The sequence below is a fragment of the Haliaeetus albicilla genome, chromosome 2 (assembly GCF_947461875.1).
Source record: "Haliaeetus albicilla chromosome 2, bHalAlb1.1, whole genome shotgun sequence".
Taxonomy (NCBI): domain Eukaryota; kingdom Metazoa; phylum Chordata; class Aves; order Accipitriformes; family Accipitridae; genus Haliaeetus; species Haliaeetus albicilla.
In genome coordinates this window covers 59,123,116-59,144,668 of record NC_091484.1, presented here as the reverse complement: position 1 = coordinate 59,144,668, position 21,553 = coordinate 59,123,116, and the positions used below count along the sequence as shown (strand labels likewise).

Genomic DNA, 21,553 nt, shown 5'->3' with positions numbered 1-21,553 from the left:
TTGTAGTAGGCCCAGGAAAAAATGCATCTCCTAAATTCCACTTTGGGGGTTTACATTTCAGTAGCTCCAGTGATAAATGTGGAAGGAGGAAAGAGATTTGTCCTGTGCTGTCAGGAAGAGTTTCTCCTTCATCATTTGTGTCCAAGCAATGAAAAACATCAGTGCTTTACAGGAGCAGCTCTTACCTTGGGGTTATTTGGATCCATCCTCATCAGAACTTTATTATTTTTGGTAAATTTTTTCTAAGTCTTATTTCCCTTGTGCAGTAAGTGAGGATGGTGCCAATAATTGCACCAATGCTGGCACAATACCACGCGGGAAGAAGATGGATATGGAGCCTGAACAGTATCAGTAGGAATTCCCACTAACGAAAAAGCACTAAAGCTTGCTGGCCTTATTGCAATATATCCATATTGGTCCTGTCCCACCCTTAGCTCTTTATTTTACAATAACTACATTTTACAATTATTGATAAATAAGTCCCACTGAATTAAGGAGGATATTGTCTAAGTATACATGGCTGGACAATAAGTCTTGCAGATTCACAAGTGTTGACTCAGTACCCAAACAATTATTTCATAAAATAACTGTATTACAATTTCAAATAGCTACTTGAAAGCATGTTAGTTTCAATATGTCTTTAGCAAGTTATGTACTGTATTTCTCTTCAGGAGAGACAAAGAAATGAAAGCAATGCTGCTCTTCATTCTTTCCAGACCTACATAGACTGTTTGTCCATAGCAGGAACGTACCTGTTGGAGGCAGTGCTGTGGGTTCCGCTGGTAAAAACTCCTGGGATGGTAAGCACTCTCTGGAAAACGTGAGGTCATCGAGTGCTATGCCATCTTTGGGACTTTTTCCAGCTATCCCTTCAAAGACAACTTGGAAATCTTCATCTCCATCTCCAGCCAGGATCAGTGCCTTGCGTTGCCAGAAATTTCCCTGGTTTCCAGTAAGATTAAGGAGAACTTTTTCATGTTTTGCTGTAGTCCTCTGGTAGACAATCAATGATCCAATGTGAGCTCCATACATATGGTAATAGAAAAGTATCTGTAAGCAAGGACAGAGCATCAAGTATACAATAGGTGACTTCAGACACATTCTGCTATTGTATTTACCCTAATTATTAAATTGAGCATCATTAGTAGCATGCAGAGGAGCCCTTAATTTTACTGATTGAAAAACAGTTGAATTAAAATGCACACAAGAGGACTTAATAATGAAAATTTTTTAACTATTCCATAAGCCAAACTTTGAAGCCAGCATTACAATACTGTGAGAGGTGATCTTGCATCCCTTTGAGTAACTCTTGCACGTAGATGTAAAAGAATGAAATGCTTCATAAGGAAACAGAGGAATGGAGCAGTGTCATTTACAATGGGAAGTAAATTCAGTTTACTGAACACTTTTCTGTTTATAAATGTGTTTGTGCTAGATTATAGAGTGTGTAATTAGAAAATAGTCTTCTCTAATATGGGAGCAAAACTTCTACCTGGACTGCAGAAATGTAAAACAATAGCTAAAATAAAACATAAGAGGTCCTTGGATTAGAAAACTCTGGTTTTTATTTTTATTTTTTTTTTTTAGTAAAAATGGGGGAAACAAATTACGAAGTAGAAAAGTAAGATCAAGTACATACAGAACATAAAAAACCCCAAAAAACAGACACACAAAAAAATCACCATGAAGAGTCATCACCATTAACTGCTCTCTCAGTTATTTTCAGTTCAAGACCAACAAAGGAATACTTGTATTTAATCAAATTAATACTTAATCTAGTTGAATATCTTGTTTCTGACAAAGATCAGGATATCTCCAAGAATGATGCAGGAGCCTGAAAGAAGGCAATTCATGCTATCATATGCAAGAACATGTCTATAGCTCAAATTTCATCCCAGTTTAATGCATAGCACAAGCCCTAAAGAATGAAAACTCTATCTTATTTATTATGGCTATAAAAACGTAATAGAGAATATTATGATACCCATGTAAATGTAAAGTCACGTCCCTTTGTGTTACCTGGTGCTATAGGAATTCATAGGCTCCTGCAGCCTATTGTCTTGCATAAATATCCTATTTTTTTTTTTTTAAAAAAACCCCACATTTCTATTTAATTGATTTTCTCTGATTCTTGATTAGCAAAGCCACCAAGGGCTTTGTGTTATAATTGTTTTGAAAGTTTAATTGCATTCACTTTCAAAATGTTTCCTGTGCAATGAAGTAGTTAAATATAACTTTTATAAGTCAGTTTCCTTGTAGGGAAATATTTCCATTCACCTGCCCATTTCCTGTCCTGCAACTACTCTGTTTCTCTTAAAATCCTTCTTTAAATGAGGTTTGTCTATTCAAATATTGTGTATATCTTTAAACTATACAATGATTTTCACATTTTTAGGATCAATCTCTATTTCTTTTTACTACTGCTGAATTTTGTTTGATTTTCTGTCATTAAGTTCTGAGCAGATATTTTCATAGAACTGCCCACCACACTGCTCCTGATTAACTACAGTTCTTTGCAAAACTTGTTTGCCTTTTTTTTATGATCATTGAATTCATATCCCGCTCTCCCCAGACCCCAACCTTGCTTTCTGGACTTCACACTTACTTGCAATACCCTTATCTCAATTACACTGAATAATTTTATATATTGGAGTCAACATACTGGTCTTCTGTTCCATTACATCATTTCTAGATATATCATATAGTAGTAATGTCATCTTGATAACAGCTATGCACAAATTTAATTTTAAGCATGTATCCAAGTCCCTTCAGGGCTGAGGCCCCACATTACTCAGGCTTGAATTATAATGCATGTGAAATATTCATTCCCATACTTAATTTGCTTTGCATCAGAACATAGGTTAGCTCTCTAGTCTTAGTTCTCCAAGGTTCTCTGGAATTTTCATTCATTACTTGGCTACTTAATCTTTTCAGGTCTGTCCTGAAGAATTTATCACAGATTTTGGAAAACTAAAAGAATTATAACAACTGGTTATGTTTGTAACTAGTTTTCTGATACTGAAATAAATTTGGAAAGTTTACAGTGCTAAAATATACAGAAAATACAATACTTGGAAAAGCAAACAAACAGCCCAGCCACACACACACTTTCTACCATACATACCATAAAGGAATTGCTCATGTTAGTGACATCTTTCATATTTTTTATTAAAATTCTTTGATTTCATTCTTAAATTCCCTCAGAATCACAATGTAAACCATATGTTTTTGGTTACTTATTACAACTAAATTTAAGACTTTGTTCCACCACCATCTCTTTTGGCACCATAGTCTGCAACAATGTTGCTTCAACATTGGTTCTAAGGAGCAGCTCTCAGGTTGGTATCTCCACACAATGTCCTGCAGTGAATACTAATCCAAAGAAGGTGTTTAAGGGTTTTTTTAAAGTATTTTCAACACAATTTCTTTATTATTCCACAATAGTATATATAGATTTCCTGGTTTTCTTATGGGTTGACTTTTCCACATAGTATAATTAATCACTGATGCCTTCATGCAGAATTCTCCCTGTTCTTTCCCAGATTTCTTTTAGCATGGTCTCTCTTTCTACTTAGACGGTTTCCCTTGGACCTCTATTCTTTTTAATATGAAGCTTGGTTTGTGAAAGTCTTGTATACAAACAAACCACTTTTTTTCACGTATGTCCCTTTATACTTGCTGATGTAATTTGTTTTCTCTGCATAAAACTCTTGTCTCACTGATCTAAACGTATATTTTCCATTGATCTGAATGGCCCTAAGATCCCAAACTAAGTCTGTTGTAATATATGATGCAGCATTTGCTTCTCTAATAACTCATAGAAAAGAGAAAAATACTTTAAGGTACTGTCTGATCTGCTAAGGTGAAGGTCTGGGTCTTGAAATAACTTTTTCATTCATAAAATTTCCTTTACCAGAAGTTTTGCTTCTCTTGGTCAGTTGCCTAAATGAAAGTTTCAGAACTGGTCAGAACCTTCAAAAAGCACTATAAAATGTCATAAATATGACTGTTTCAAGCCATATCATAGATGTAGTTTTGTCTGAAGAAGGTGCATAGACCCAGTGTTTTTTTGTAAATAACTTTCAGCGTGACAAAAGTAATAGTTTCCAATAGTTATGTTTCAAAAATTTCATTGCATTTAATGTGTGATAAGTCATAAATATTCAGATGTGAACCTGTCATTCTCAGTTATTCTATTTCTTTGCACATACGTTTTACTCTTCATAGATAGAAGTTAAATATTGGAAAAGGTATTTTTAAAGCATAAAACCAGATAACGTTGAGAAAAAGATGTTTTCAAATATGATGCTAAAGAAAGAAGCAAACATCTCCAAGCTCATGTGAACAGATTTTATATATATATATATATATATATTTTAGGCAATAGAGAAAATTAACTTAGAAAAGATCAGACATGGCTCAAATTTTGAAGATATTTTATAATGGCTAGATTAAGTTTTGCTACTGACATATTGAAATTAGTCAAGCTTTGTTAGGATCATAAAATCCAGCCATTTATGTTTAATACTTCCTGATTTTCTTATCTATAAAAAATTTTGGAAGTTTTCAAACAGCCAGAAGAATTTCAGTTGAATGAACTGCTTAGAAATCTCAAGCATAAGCAGAACTCTTTCCAAGTTTCAGACAAACTCTTTACAGGTTTTGATTTTCCTCATGAGTAGTGAGTATGAGATAAATGGAACTAGAGGCAAATGACTGGGCATTTTGAATAGAGGTGTCATCTGCATATACAGTAAAACTGTTTAGTACTATTTCAATTTAAGACAACCTTCATTTGATGAGCATAGTGCGGTGATCACACAATCAGTTCAATTCAAAGGCTTTTTAATAAATTACTCCTCTTCACCAAGATTATTGTCTTGAGAGAGTGAGTTATTAGATAGATGTATGCATAAAGGTGAACTTGCAAAATGAGACCACTGAGGACAAAAATCTAATGTAAAATTACTATATACCCTATTTTACAGGCAGAAACTCAATAAAGTTTTACGTCTTCCATAAATATAAAGACACATGTCTGACATAATCTGTCAGACAAGTTACTGGACCAGTATCTGCAACGAACTGATGGAGTAAGAATTCCAAGTGTGGCATCAGTACTGGAGATGGTCCAAATGCTGGAGAGCAAAGTGGTTAATTTGTGGTCAGATCATTAGAGAGCTCTTGAACTTATTTAACTGGGTAAAGTTAGATAGCCAACAAACATTCCTGTTGCCAAGTTAAACAGATCTTCGTATGTTAATAGCAAAATAATTAGCAAAATAATAGCTTGAATGTTCTTTTTACTCACAATAGTTCCAAAATTCTTTACCCTAGATTCTAGGCTGGCATATGACTTAGACAACTTTACATTTTTTCACACTTCCTGTCAACTCTAATAACTCACAGAATGGAGTAAAACAGTCTTAGGGACTGTCTGATCTGTTAGGATGAAGTTCTGGGTCTTAGTTAACTATTTGAGAGATTAATTCATTGCTCAAATCAAATGTTGAAATAACTTCATATACTAATACATCGTTTTTGTCTTCATGAGGTGTGATGGTCTGACAAATTATAGTCAATGTCTCAAACATTCGTTAAAGAACTTTGGTGGAGAAAATGGCCTCTGTAAAAATGCTGGAGTTTTGTGAACAGGACAATGTGGCCGGAGGAGAGGACCCCACGGAGGGTGGGACTGCACTTCTCCAAAGCCGCAATTCCTTATCTTAAGTGACCAGGAGAAGGAGCACAGCATATGTGCCTGGAGGAGGAGGCCCCACGGAGGATGGGACTGTGCTTCTACCTTAAGCAGTCATGCCAGCAGAAAAAGAGAGGCAACTCTGCAATGAAACCCCCAAAGCTCACCAACCGATACCAGAGAACCCCGGGAATGGGACTGCGTGTGTCGAGACCACCGACTAACGCACTATAAAAGAAGGGAGAACGAGTTCTCAGCACATACCCTCTGGAACTGGATCTCTACGCTGGCTGGACCAACACTGGATCCAGGACTGGTGAAACCCTTTTCTTCTCTCTTTCTTTCTTTGTCTCTCTCTCCCTCCCTCTTTTTCTTCTCTCTTTTCCACAGTCCCTACACCTCACCCTTTTAAACATAAACTGTTGACCAAGTCTGAGACTGGGAGTGGATCTAGCTGCCCCTGGGCTCCTCTTTGAGAAGGAATCCAGAATGCAAGGGGGTCTGCTCTGAACCTCGTGACTCAACAGGAGAGCTCTCCTTCTGACACAGTTTCTTGATCCTTTTTCCGTTTCTTTTTCTACACCTCCCTTCTCTTTTCAAACAGCAGCTTAATAACATGCTGCAAAATTTATATTGATAAGTTCACTTGTACTTGGGCAAGGTTAACTAGGTTGAATAAATGTTGATTGTTGTTTGAACTCCCCTGGTGTCATTTCACCTTAATTCTGACAAAGGAAATCCATGAACCTGAGTTGCTCCAACTTTGGGGTGTGACAGCAGGTCTTTTTTTTTTTTTTTTTTTTACTTCCAGAAAAAATTCTTCTTCACTTCTTCAATTCTGGAAATCCATTCCCAAATTTACCCTGAAAATGTTAAGTCATTCCTGCCTTGCTAATTTTCTAAAGTCTTTATAAACTTTCTTTGCTAATTTTCCAAAGGCTAAAAGTACCACTTCCCCTCCCACAGCAGCTCCATTTATGCACACTATTCCTCTCCAGGTAAATAATATATATATAGATATTTCTTTAGCTCTATTTCTAACTACTGTTTTTAAATTATGACCAGTTTTATCAGTAAATAGAATTACTGGCAGCCATCAATGTTTAAACTTCCATTTTGTGTTTGACACTGATATTAGACACAGAGATACCACTCATTTTTGCCTTGACACTTAAAGACTACGAAAATTTGGAAAAATACCATTTCAAAGTAGTGCATAGTTCAACTTTCTGGAAAATTCACCTTTTCAGCATGTTGTTCCTGCAGCAGATTCTGATAGATGTGTCCTGAAAGATGTCTTATGAAACTACAAGTTACTATTTTATTAAAAAGTATATATAAAAGATATATCAAAGCTAGAAAACTTTTAAATCCAGGTTTGCAAAGAAATGATCAAGCTCAACTCACTACAATGTGCTGTAGTGTTTTGGAAAATAAAGGCTGATTTTTCTCCATTCTCTAGAGGAGAGCCAGTGACAAAGCATTCTGTCATGCTTCCCTCTGTTTGCAGATGTAATCTTTCCAGGGCAATTGTTACTGTATTTATACACATTTTCTCTATAAAAACACAAACCATTACATAGTTGTATGCTACTTAGGGTGAGTGTCGCATAAGACTTATTCTAAATCAGACACTGCATTCGCTGTCAACTTTATCTGAATCTCCCAGAGTACTTATTTACTTACAGAACTCATTCTTCTCCCACAACAAGATACACGTTATAATTTCAGGGAAATAAGATTGCGCCCTGACTCTTCTACATCATGCTTGTTTTTTCTCAAGAAATATTTCAGTGATCATATTTATTTATTTTAGGAGTATTATCTTGGTGCAATCCAGAAATCAAATTCTGCATTCCTGCTAGTACCACACCCCCACATACCTTGCAGTTTTTATTCCTTCTGCTTAGGACAGGACTAGAAATTCTAGCCTTCTGTCCTGGTAGCTGAAGAAATGAACTCTTTATAAAAATATAATGCCCAGATGGCTCTTGCAATGTATGATCAGTAGCTGGTCCAGTGCCCATTTTTGTAGTACTGCTAGTTCTGAGGTTCCAGTCAAAATCATCGTTTTCATCTTGCTTCCATTCACAAAGATCAAACTCAAAGTTGCAATGCCCAATAGATGTACCTGAAAGACATTTACACACACATGAAAAGAGATTTTTTTTTTTTCAAGTTGTTAACTAGGTACATGTACTGCAATGTAGTACTCAAATCCATTAAAAAAAAAGCTTCGATATAAAAAAGTAATATCCATGTTTCTTATTAAACAGAGCATTTTTAATGTTCTAGGATATAATAATAGGATAAAACTGCATATATATGAGGTAGGTCTCTGTGCTCTCATTATTATAGTCAGAAGTCCTTGGTATAACAGTAACCAAATATAGCAATCTATTTTATGTCAAGCTGAATAGCTCTTTAGGGCCTTACAGGCAGAGGTCAATTGGTGCCCTCCATAGGGCATCCAAGACACCTGCAGAAAACTAGCCTTTTTTTGGAGGAACATGTTAAAGTCAGGTGAAAATGATAACAAATGCCTATATTTAGGGAACAGAAACCCAGCCGAATGAATGTATTGAGCCCCACAAAGAAACAGCCTCCATACAGACACATGTAGGTAAAACAGAAAGGTAGGTGTGCTAACTTTGAGCTGAATCACGCCCATAGTTAGTTTACTTTTGCATGTTTCCAGAAGAGTTCACACATGTATTTTCTTAGCCAATATACAAACATAGATGATTATTTACATTTCTCCTTAAATTGTATTTAATGTCTAGAAAAAGAGAAAGCTGTCATAATTTTGGTTGATTTTTATATGAAACAACATGCATGGTCTTTACCGATTTTCCAGTCCTGAATGTCAAAATAGCCAACATGTTGAGTCAACTGTCCACGTAAATTAAGGTTAAGTCAATTGCACCACTCCAGAAGTTTAAGCTGTGTATATTTTTTCTTCTATGCGTCTATAACTTCATTATAATGATTACCAAGTAACACTAAACTTGCTGAAATAAGCTGGAATTTCAGCAGAGCCTTCAAGAGACTTTTGACTGTGCCCTGAATATTCTTACTGTTATTGCTGGAAAGGAAAGTGCTTTGAAGATAAATTTGGAAACTGTATGGATCATTTGGTCTGACAATATAAGAAATGACAAAAGCTCTCATAAAACGTAAACAGAACCTGAGCCTCTTCTGGGGTCTGATAAAGTTCAGCTGCTTAAAAGTAGCTTTATTTAATTGGCAGCTGGTCAGAAGCCTCAGTAATGAGGCCAAGGAGCTAAAATTCATGGAGCCTACACATGGACCAAAACAGTACAGACAGCTACCTCTAAAATTGCAGGCTGAAATCAGATGAAAGATTTGTTCCTTGTATTTTTCTTTGTGGAGGTCATAAGGGTGAAAAAGAAGCTAGAAACTTTTCCTTAAAAATATGGACTATTTAGCAAAAATAGCTTCACTGTCTTCTACCTTTGTCTGCAAATATGATGCCATGTGAAATGACAATTAAAAAGACCCCAAATCTGATGTTTATAAATGATACAATTATCATTTATGCAAAACACAGATTGTAGTTTACCTCAACTGAATGTAACTGCCCATAAAATTTGTCACTCCTCATCTTTTACCATATGATCATTTAGTTACTTGATATTTCAGGATCCTAGTTAAAGAAATTCCTTCAGTTACTTACAAATTCCATCTTAAGTCAAGAAAATTTGTGCTTGCAACTGACCATTTTATTTTAAAGGCCTGTTTTCAAGAATCAAGACCTTAAGGCATGAGCAGTGAACATCCCTCCTAATTATTGCATGTTACCTAATCTGAATTTAGATGTCCTTGTAGGATCTCTATAGTCAACAAAGAAAAAGACTTATATCTATAAGACAATTTATCCAATCTGACTCAAACAACCAATTTTAAATTACAAAAACTTCAGCCTGGAAGTGGGTCACTCCACTGATGAAAAAGGGAACTTAGGTAGCCTGCATAGAAACTCAAGTTACAGAAGATGACTCTGCACTTGTGTATTAAATCTTTGGTAGTAGACACTTCTATGAAGAACTTCACCATGAGGGTAGTGAGGCACTGGAACAGGTTGCCCAGAGAGGTTGTGGATGCCCCATCCCTGGAAGTGTTCAAGGCCAGGTTGGATGGGGCTTTGAGCAACCTGGTCTAATGGAAGGTGTCCCTGCTTATGGCAGGGGGGTGGAACTAGGTGATCTTTAAGGTCCCTCCCAACCCAAACCAGTCTATGATTCTATGAAGTCTTCTTGGTAATGAAGTACAGAAGCAAAGCTAATCCTTTTGTCTGTGGAGCTGAATTAGTCTACTGGATAAGAACTTAATAATTTAAGAAAAACACTTAACAGTAGGTATGTGAATTGTATTATACTGATCACAAAAGATCTAATGAATCTTTTCGTAATAAACTAAGTAATTAAATGGAGCAAAATTTAAACTATTTTAAGTCATATTATTCCCATCAGCTATGCCTAGATGAACAAGAATACAGAGCTATAGGAGCAGATCTGTAGAGCAAAACACCTGATCCTGACGACCTGATGACTTTTAAGGGGGTGGCAGAGGAAAGATGACTGAGGGGGCATAGACCGGTCCTGTGGTCTGAATGACCACTAGTGGTTAGAATACATTTGATGCCCTCCTGGAGCCCATCTTTCCATTTTCTAATGAAAGAAGCCTAGTTCATATGCTTGAGCACGCTCTACAATGCAAACCAGATTGCAATAAATAGGAATAACTGAGAGATTTGCTTCAGAAGCACACTGATGAGCTAAACCAAACATTAATCAAGCTCAGACAAAACCAAACATCTACCAAGTACAGCCACCTGCACTGGCACTAATCCATATTTCAGACTGGAAAAACACTACTGCCCCACAGCATTTTACAAAAATTAATTTACTAGATCTCATAAAACACCATTTCTACCTCAAGGAGGCATACTCAACTCAATCTAACCAGAGCTGCCTCAGGGACCTTCTTCTGATACACTGCTAACCTCAAGCAGCATAAGGCGAACCTCAGCAGTTTCTGAACAAGGTTGAAGGAGCGCTACCAGCCACTACCTCTCCAGCACTGTTGTGGTTTATTTTGTTCTCATATACTTGTAGTAAGAAAATTGTACTAGTGATTTGCTTAAAGAAAACTACGAGCATGGATCACTCATTCAGTATCTAATGGAATAATTTCTAAACATTTGATGAATCAGTATATCTGTTAAAATGTATACTTGACTTATTTTATGGCACTGACGTCGTGCAACTAGCTAAAAAGAGCCCTCTACAAAGCAAACAAGACCAAGACACAGATCTCTCCATAGTAATTTAACAGCTTTATGAGGCATAGCTTATATCTCAGCAGCACTGGCTTTGTCTAGACATTGCTAATTAGGCTGGGTGAGTATCATCCTGTGATAAAGTCCTATTAACATTCTGAAGTTTCAGGAGAGATTAGGGACTAGTTTCTTTCAACAAGGTGTGAAAGATTTCATTAACTAAGATATGATGACTCTGTGCACATAGCAAACCACACCCACAGTTAGAGCTAGCGATCCTGGAAGGCCTACTGCTAAAAGGTACTTTGGAGCTGCACAGTTTTCATGTCTTTTAAACACAATTGCCATGCCTGGGCAAAACTGCCCATTTCTTGTTTCCTGTGCTTTGATCTATCACACTTTGCCCTACTAAAGTTTTCCCCAGGCTTCTGAGTTTGAGGTTTTCAAGCTACCGTTCTATGGTTCAGCAGTGAGGAAACAGCTTCTCTGATGGCTGCAAGGAATGGAAAAAAAACTTCGCAAAGAGTGGAAATACGTGTTTCCTAGCATTATGTTCTCTTTGGAGGCAGCCTGCTTCATGAAAAAGCTGGGAAAATGGAACTAGCATTTTTCTGTTAAGTATATTTTCAGCAAGTGCTATATTATGTATTTCTATGGCAGAGGCAGCACCAATAAAAGAAACCCCAAATTCTCCAGCACACAGTAAAAATTTAAAGCACCATACCTTTTTCAAAACTGAAAAAATAAAAGGAAAAAAAGGAAAGCAAAAATTAATCCTGACAGTATTACTGAAAATGCTATTAAATAAAGCACTCCCAGACCTAACAAAGAAAGTCATAATTGGTCACTAAGCATTTTATAGCACAATTAGACACTATGAAATGGGATTAATCTTTTATGCGAGGCAAAATCCATGCTGATATAGAAGTTTCACCCCAGTAGTGACCCCTGTGCTCTTAAGGCTCCATAATACTTCATTGTAAAGCTTCCTCTTAAAAAGCAGTCAGGAAAGTTCTTTTCTTATTTATTTTTTTAATAATTTTTTACTTTTTTTTTTTAACTTAAAAACAATAAGTAAAAAAAGCCCTTTACAGGAAAGCATTTTCTTTGTGGGACTGTTTCAGTTCATCTCTTTACCAATGGGGAATCAGAATGAAATACTTATTTTAGAGAGTTGCCAAACTAAATCCTATCAGTCTGCTTGAACCATCTTGCCCCTAATGCTTCTGTCTTTACTTGGCTGATGGTGCTTCATGAGAAATACAGACAATCCAGAAAACTCAGAAAAGTAGTGGGTAAAGAGCTTTTAACTATTTCAGAAAATAAAAGCCAAAATATGAGAATCTTTTTCAACAGAGTAATTCCAGCTTGATATACTCCTCATTTTTAGTTGCAGAAGATCTGAATAGGTCCCCATGTAGCTTAGTGACATGCTATTCCTGGTTTGGAAATCAATGAGCAGTTTAATAGTATGAAAATAATTTGCAAAACATGGTCCCTTTGCCATGTACCTTAACTTAATAGGCTATCAGCATACTTTTGCTTCATAGAATTGTATTCACTAAGAATCTGATAAACTGTATTCATAATCTCAATAAAAATGAGGCAACTATTCACACAGTACCAAACAATGCAGATTTGATTGTGTGAGCATTTCCCACAATTGTACTAGAAAAAATAAAGTCTTAGTGCTATATATTGTGAACCATTTCTCCAGAGGAGAACCCATTTGATATGAAACATCATTCTTTGAATGCGATACTACAGATGATGTTTCTTGATAAGTCTTGTAAAACCAAAATTGTACAGTATTCGGATTTAAATGATTTGCTAAGAGACCTGACAATCCTTGAAATATCAAAGGAGATAGGTCCCTCATATCCCAAAGGTATTATGCTTGAGGTATTTTTTTCAGGTTTAATACATTCTTTTCATATAGAAAGCAGATTTTTATTCTGGTTTTAAAGACAGCTGCTTTCTGAATTATTTTAAGAAATTCACTAACAGCTTTTTTTAATTTGCTATCATATGATTTCAAATTAAATAACAGTAATTTAAAAATCCTTAAAAGCTAAGGGATAGAATTAAATTATTACTTTCTTGTTTGCTTTCTTAGCTGATGAGCTGCCAAAGGTATTGAAGTAATAACAATTCACAGCAGGGACAGTTATTTATGATAATTATATTAAAAAAATCTATCATACTTACTGCAAATAGCAGGGCTCTCATCTGAGTTATCTGCACAGTCATTTACAAAATCACACAGACTATCCTTTGGGATGCAATACTTGTTGGCACATGTGAATTCCTCCGATGTGCAAGGTCTGCCTGGGATGACCAAAGGGGAACAATCTTCAAAGGTAATATCATCCATTGCCACATCTCCCATGTAACTGACACCATGTTTTGCCCTGAAAACAACCTAATAAAAATTGCAGAGCTATTACAGTAAGACACTGTTAAGATATATAAAAGCTTATACATGCAACATGAATAGCACACAGACTATGATGGTCCTTGCAAATCTGGAAATATGAAGTAGTCAATTCTTGCTGTCAAAGCACAGTCCTGTGAAAGTTTGTACTACTGCTTGTACAGATCTGTCACTATAGTTACTGAAGGACCATCTTCTAACATCAACCAAGCACCAAAAAAAAAAGAAAGAAAGAAAATGAGCAACACAAACAGATACTAGTCCCCACTCGTCCTGAATTAATAGCAAGGGTTCCACCTACTTCTGCAAAGTAAACATGGAAAAGACTAGTCCGAGTCATTCATCAGTTATTCCCATGAATGTAAAAAGAATGCTAGTTTCATTAAAAGCCCACCAAGACAGAAGTACCAGGGAATGTAACACATTTTTAAATATGTTCCTGGCTCTGTCTGTTTTGGTTTTTTTATAAGAATGCAACTAAGCATGGCATACCCATGACTAAGTATCTCTAAGAGGCTTAGGAATCTGCTCATATTTCAAAGCTCAAGATCATCAAAGATCATCAAGATCATCAAAGCTCAACATCATGCTCAAGATTCTTTTTCAAAAAAACCAGATGTAAAAGTACTAAACACTAAGGAGAAGGAAGTGGAATAATTTAACCTGAGTTGGATTCAAGGATTGAAGGGATTCTTTGTCTTAAAAATGGATAGTCTGAGACTGAAGGGGAGTGAGAAATCTCCAGAAACTTGCATCCAGCTCAGATAACCAATCAGACAGCCAAAAAGATGACTTTTGTTATTCAGAAGAGAAGGTACAGTATATGTACAGGGCAAAAATGGAAATGAGGAGGTAAAGAACGCATACTGTAAAAGTACCTAAAACCAGCAGTCTAGGAAGCACATAATATAGAAGTACACACCTGAAAATTTGAACGAATTCCTAAGAACACTTCTGCTCTGTTCCACTGGGGACCTTGACTGCCACTTTGAGTCCACAATTTAGAAGTCCTATTACTGGTTTTACAGAGTACCTAAAAAGGAAATAATTTTAGGTCACAAAAAATCTTTCCATTACCAGCTCACTTTAGGTCCCTTAAGTGTATATAAGAGTTCAAGAGTATCTTGTACAACTTATCTCTATACCACCACTAAATATCATAGAGTCATAGAATCATAGAATATCTGGAGTTGGAAGGGACCCAAAAGGATCACCGAGTCCAACTCCCTGCTCCTCGCAGGACTACCTAAAACTAAACCATATGACTAAGAGCGTCGTCCAGATGCTCCTTCAACTCTGACAGGTTTGGTGCTATGACTACCTGTTCCAGTGGCTGACCACCCTCTCAGTGAAGAACCTTTTCCTAAAGTCCTATCTGACAACAAAAGGATTTGCCAGTGTAAATGGCTATTCTAAGAAAATAATGCTTTAAGATTTTCTGATATCCTCATAAACATACTCAGTCCAGAGTCTTATCTGGTCTAATTTATCCCATTAATTTATCCGGAGTGGCTAGCTGCAAATAAAAATTGCTCATTAATGGATCGGGATCCATTTGTAAAACATGGAAACAGCATTAACAGTAAGAGTTGCTGAAAAAAATATTCATGCATCCATTAGATTGCTCAATTCTGTGATAGACTTTCTTGTCCTGATTCTTATGAAATGTTTTTTTTCTTCTACAAATAAAAACTTGTTCTTTTCTTCTAAAGACCAAATTTCATCTGTTTGGCAATGGAAGACTCATAAACACCCTTACCTCTGCAAACAGTCATTGACTTGGGGAAAGCTGACCCTTTTTGACATGAGTACAAAGTCCTAAATATGCTTTGCTCCAGCCTCTTAGGCATCCAAATTCAACTGAGTTGACAATAACAAGATGGGTGTTTGATGAACTGTGTGAAGCTGTGTCTCCAGCCAGTACTCACAGAGCTAAACATCAGTTCGCTACTTGCCTGAATCACTTCTGCTCTCAAGGATTTATTGCTACCATGTGTAATCTTCTTAGGGCATCCCAGGCATTTTTCATCTTAATGAAAATAAAGGGCTTTTGAAAATTTATGCAGTCCCGTAAGTGTATATGATATTGCATAACAGGTAAGTTCTTCCAAGCAAACAGCACATCCTCACACTGAAGAGCTTCCATTCCAGGGGAGCAAAAGAAACAGATGTAATATATTAAATTGAATAGAAAAACAAAGTGACACCTGACTTTATAGACAAGAACAGCTACCTGCAGAAGACATGAATTTTAAGGGGGAAAAAAAAAATTGGAGAGAAAAGGGGATTACAGATATTATTTGAGAGAATAAAAGGTGCTGAATAAGAAAAGGTTTTTCTTACACTCAAATACAAACTATATAATTATATGAATATACATGTGTGTGACTATACAGACACATACACAAATGTTTTTACATGCACTGTAAATTACTTACTAAATTATAAAACCAAATCCTTAATCAGAAATTCATATATTCTATCGTATCATGCTAAAGGTTATAATTTTAAAGTTAAATATGGCCATAAATTTATGTGCTATTAAAATCCAAGGCTTCCCTGTACCCTAATGCACTTTGAAGTCCTATGCTTTTCAATTACATTGCAAGTTATTGAAGAAGCACATCTGATACTTTGGTAGAGTTAACCATGCCAAGTCAGAGGGCAAAAACCAGACAAAAATGGTTCCAACAAATATTTAAACCTAGGTTGCACAATAAGGTGACAGATAATTAATGTTTAAGAAAGTCACAGAAACATAGGAAGACAGCCATTCATGCAAACAGCAGGAAAGTCTTCAGCGTGTCATACATGACATTGACAGCATGGATGCAGACTAACATGCAAAAATCCAAACTTGTGAATTAAGTAAAAATGTGGTAGCTTTGGGAGAAGAGATGGTTAAAAGGCCTTTATTGATTTTTAAGCACAGAAAAGATTCACATTCATATAATACTTAGAACCTTTAGAAGAAAATAATAAGAAATTACCTAAATAATTTTATATTCTGAGTTATTCTTCCATTCATTATTAATCACTTAATTAAGCATTTGAAACCAGGTAATAATTTACATTGTTTAAAATGCAAAGGTTTTGTGATTTTCCCTTGGTACATCTTAAAATCAATTAAGTTATGGAGGGTAGGGGGGAATAGAGGGAAATTGTAGTCTCCTGTGTTGAAACTGAGGAAAAAAAAAAAAGTCTATATATTTGCCTTTTGTAGTGGTAATACTGGTCATGGCTCCATAGAATTTGCTGTTAAGTTCTACAAAACTCTCTGTGGACTGATTCCAACTAACATGGGTTCCTACACTGTAAAGAAGCCCTGGACTCCAGAGTGAATGAAAAGAAATCTCGAAGCAAATTTATCTGTCATGAGTCTTAAAACTGAGAAAAAAAGTCTTTATACTCTGATTTCCCACTAACTCTGATGAATTAAAATTTGACTACTTGCCAAGCAGCCTAGCAAGAACTTTACTTGCTTGGGAGAAATTCAGCAATATTTAAAAAAATCGTTTAAGAAAAAAATCAAGAAAACACAAAGCATGCTTCCTCTGTACATCTAACAGTCACATGCATGGGGTGAAGGACACATCTCAGATTTAATTTCTAATGTCAACATGCATTTTAATTTAATCTTCAAAACAGTTGAATTCTGCTAACTTTTCATTATAATTTGTTATTCAGAGTAACCGAGCTAGTGAGAACTTATTTGTACAATTAAATCCACATGCACTGGCCACACCTAATTTGATAGTAAGTGTGCAGGTGACTAGGTAACTTATCCTGAGTACTTTTTTCAATCCATTTCTGATGCTGTAGTTATTGTGTAACATTCATGGGAAATCCCATTGTAGTTACTCAGATGTGTAGCAAAAAAATTGTTGAGAACAATGTTGGTCTTTTGTTCATTCACTTTGCAGTGACTCATTCCATCTACAAGCTGCTGAACGAGTTACATTTCCTTTAAAGAAGTGCTTTTATTTTAACTGGAGTGAAGAAAAGTGTATGGGTAAGAAAGTTCATTACTGTTATGTCCTAGGAATAGTTCAATGGTGCTAACGTTAGTATAATTAAACTCTGAAGGATATATGTTAAACTTTCTGAGGAATAAGCTGTTTCTACAAAATTTTACAGCAGATTTTAATACAAGTACTTCTTTTTTTCATGCTCCCACATTCAGTCAAAGACCTCAATGTCCACATATCTACTGATGCTTATCAGTGTCAAAGGGTATTGTGCAGTACGAGGCTTTTTCTTGTATGGAATTTCCAGCTACAGTATGTCTATAAAGGTCATAATTTATGATTGTTGTAGAAAGTTACATTTTCCCCAGCTTACTCTAGCTGATGCTTCCTTCATATCGTAACATAATGAGAGCAGTGGAGTGTTAGTAATTGTTCTTTTTCCTTTAAGAGCAGCCTAAGCTTTAATGAATATAAATGACAAGACATGAATATTCTCAGAGCAATTTTGGGCAGAAAAAAACAAACAAACAACCCCCCCCCCCCCCAAAAAAAAACCAAACCCACCCCAAACAAGAACATCTATGTACCTCCAGAGAACCTATTGTTGAACCATTCATGTAGTTCCAGAATATGATTTTGCATTTGGGTCCTGTAAGGGAGATGACTGGGGTAGCAATGTCAGCTATGTGACCAAATTCTCCATTTGAGCTGTCTGCAAACAGATACCAGCCTTCTGCAGTACACCTGTTCAGAGAAAAAGGTTTTTCTTTATTAAAACAAAACACTTAATCATAGTCAAGTTCTAGTTAAAGTTAAAATGGTAGTATTTCCTTATACAGATATACCATCTTCTGCGTGGGTATCTGGATGCCTTCTAGTTTATCAGGGTGTAGCCAGAATCCCAAAAAGCCCTTGAAAAGGCAGCTAACATTTTTCTATCAGAGATCAGCAAAACAAAATACAGAGCTGAAGTCAGCCTTTACCCACAGGGTCGTATAGATGAAGGCTGGAGGGCCTCTGGGTTCCCCCCCCCCCACTTTCCTCAGGGAAATCAGAGGGTTTGATCCTGGCTTGAAGTGAAGAAAATCCAGGATACTGGGTGAGATTCTTTCTCCCAAGCTGCTGGGAAAGATGAGTCTGGCTGGCTTTGCAGTAAGCATCAGACTCTAAGTGTACAGAGAGACCAGAAGCACAGTCTTAGTGTTTTGGGTATCTAAGACTTGGCTCATAAAAACCTTGCTTTACAAAATAAAAAGCAGTTGTTGACCAAAGATAAGATTCTGTTCTCTGTAGTGGAGCTGTTACATGCTCAGTGCTTCTCCAAAGAAAGAACCTTTCCAACAAGGGCTTACAACCCTGATGATGGGACCTACATTTTTAAAAAGGTCCTGATATTCGGCTTTCCTTGCTTTTCAGTTTTCCTGTTTGGCTAAGCTCTGAGCAACCGCTTCCTAACGTTGCATCACTGCAACTGTGAGAAGGCAGTGACCATGCCCAGCAAGCACTGCCGAGAGAAACACTGGGTGCCCACAGTGTGATCACTGGCTGAAAGACCTGCCAAACGGGAAGAGTCAGGGCTTCAATGGTACAGATTCAAGAACTTTTTTTTGTCTTTTTTTTTTTTTTTCCACCAGCCCTCTCTAAGCTTTTATACTTAGAGCAGTCTAAAGGACGAAAAGACTTTGGTGCCTGTGGTAAGAACTCAGGTTGATGCACCCTTTGCAGTATTACATATGATGAAAGCTACTTTTTCAATAATCTAGTAAAGTTTCTTTAAAATCTTGTAAGAAAATTGTTTCTTTAAAACACCTTATAAATTTTTTTAAAAATCTTCACTATTTAGACACAATTTACCTCAGATTGCAATGCCTATGTTGTACTCAACATGTACTGATCTGTGTCATAAAATAAGTTTGAATTTATGACATACAGGTTTATCACTGCAAAGTTACAACAAAACTAATAGATTACATTTACTGTATAGAATAATTTACACTCAATAATCACAAAATACTTTAACATGTATTAATTAAGGCCTGTCACGTACTCTGGAGGTCAAGGAGAGACTGAATTCCACCATATATTCTGTCACTTCAGGAACAGCACATGCTATCTACTATAGTACGTAATATAAAGTAGGCTAGAAACAGGCAAATTTTATCTCTGTACTCACACAGCAATTTCCTCTGAGGATCTGAAGTTTTTCAATTAATTCACTCATCCTCAGAGTCACGCATGCAGTAACTTTTTTCTAATACGACCTGTGACAGACTGATAAACTGCAAATAGTCTGATCTTCCTTTTGCCCAGGCAAAGAATTTCATAGAGTATCTCCTTATCTTTCCTGTAATCTGTGGTTGATCTTAAGGCTATATTCAAATGAAAATAATTTTCCATCTCTTTCTCTTTCTTGATGTTTAAGGCCATTAAATTTTAGCTTCATAGGAAAATTAAAACATAATAACAGCCACTGACACAAAACAGCCCTTCAAAAATCCTTGCAAATCAGTGGCTGTTTCATTGCCTGTTAGGCAGAGTACTGCTTCTGTCTCCCCTGATGTCACACCAGGAAAAAAAAAAGGATTAAAAAAGCAACTGCTATAGCCCAGGGAAACTGCAGAAAATATTTTGGTAGATGAAAGTAAGAGACAATTCTGATAGTCATAAAACATTTTGGTACAGAAATACCAGGCTATTTCCTTCAGCAGGGCAAAGTGCAATTCTAACGCTTCCATGGGTCAGAAGTGGGGGGAGCACTTTCACTAGTTAATCAGCCACAGTTCAACCCTGTAATCATTACACACTTCTCAGAGGTTTCCCAGAACCTTATCCAGCATGCAAGAATGAAAGAATCATTGTATTTGTAGATATCGGTAAGGATTTGTAGGTAAAATATCTGCAAATGTCAAAAGGCACAGAAGTGAGTTATGCCCTTAATTTTTCTTTAGCTAGGAAAGGTGATTGTCAGGTCTAAACTATTAATACATTTGTTTTATTTAAAATTAAGTATTAAAAGATCCTGTAAAATGAAGTACTTGTGCAGGAAAAGATAACATTTTGCAGATTGTTTCTTAAGTTCATTGGAGAACATGAAGTGCATATGATTCATAATTGAAAAATGAAGACTTTTACAGAAAAAAATCAGTAGTGTGGGGGCTAAGTTGCATATGCACATGGCTTTAGGTAGAAATCAAATACATGCAAGAAACTAATGGTCATGATCAGAGTTAACATTTCTACTGCCACCCATAAAAGAGAAATAACTACTCAGCAGAATTATAATCTTCCTTTCTTATAAAAGAAATGCCCAGTAGTTTACAGTAAATTTTTCTCTTTCTAAGCCACATAGAAGTAGATATTTTTGAAGCAGGAACAATATGTTGGGGCAGACCTTCATTTGGTGTAGGTCAGACATATTACAGGTGAAATCACTGAGAACTGCTGATAAAGTCAACAGGGACCAAAGTCAGTCCAGTGAGATTCTAGGGGGAAGAGTAATGATCTGGGGAAATCTGGATCTTCTCCACAATCTTTTTTTTTTTTTTTTTTTTTTATTCAGAAGCAGATGAGAGAAGTGTCACTGAAGCTTTTCTTTTATCACTGTATCCTGGCAATTCAGACATCTTTATAATTAGTGCATGCATTTACACCATCCTTGACACAGTAGCATAAATATTTGAAAGTGAACTATTGCAGAAAATAAGCACAAAATAGAGTAATACATATGCAAGCCTTAGGGCAATTAGGTAAAAAAAATCTCAAACTAAAAAGTAATAAAGCACTTTTGTTAAAACAGCTTCTAATAAACAGCTTGTAATATAAGTGATAATTGAAAACTTGAAAACTACATAGTTACAGATCTTTCAAGCAAGTCTGCATTTGGAACATTCATTTATTTCCCTCCTTTCTGCTGAAGAAAGCTGTTATTTCAATGTAACAATTTTTGGATTCTTTTTTTTCCTTGGTGTTGAATATTCTACCAGAGTCTTGCCTGGAGGTAAAAGAATATCCAGTTCTCTTAAGGTCTGCAAAAATGTGTGAAAATTCAGCATGTACTCTGCTGCTGGGAACTCATGCCTTCAGTGATCCAAGAGTGTCAGCACTGTATTTACAATAGCATTCAAGAGGGCTGTAAGAAGCAGAATGATAAA

General features: G+C 36.1%; 1 protein-coding gene across 1 annotated transcript in view; it reads right to left on the bottom strand.

Moving 5' to 3' along the window:
* MALRD1 (MAM and LDL receptor class A domain containing 1) overlaps positions 1–21,553 on the bottom strand; it is a 289,291-nt gene that overhangs the window by 166,255 nt on the left and 101,483 nt on the right. Inside the window, exons 21-25 of the mRNA XM_069776612.1 lie at positions 17,990–18,146; positions 14,357–14,467; positions 13,209–13,422; positions 7,582–7,829; positions 753–1,050 (exon numbers count right to left, since the gene is read on the bottom strand). Coding sequence (XP_069632713.1) covers positions 753–1,050; positions 7,582–7,829; positions 13,209–13,422; positions 14,357–14,467; positions 17,990–18,146 — 1,028 coding nt within the window. The remainder of the gene's footprint in view (positions 1–752; positions 1,051–7,581; positions 7,830–13,208; positions 13,423–14,356; positions 14,468–17,989; positions 18,147–21,553) is intronic.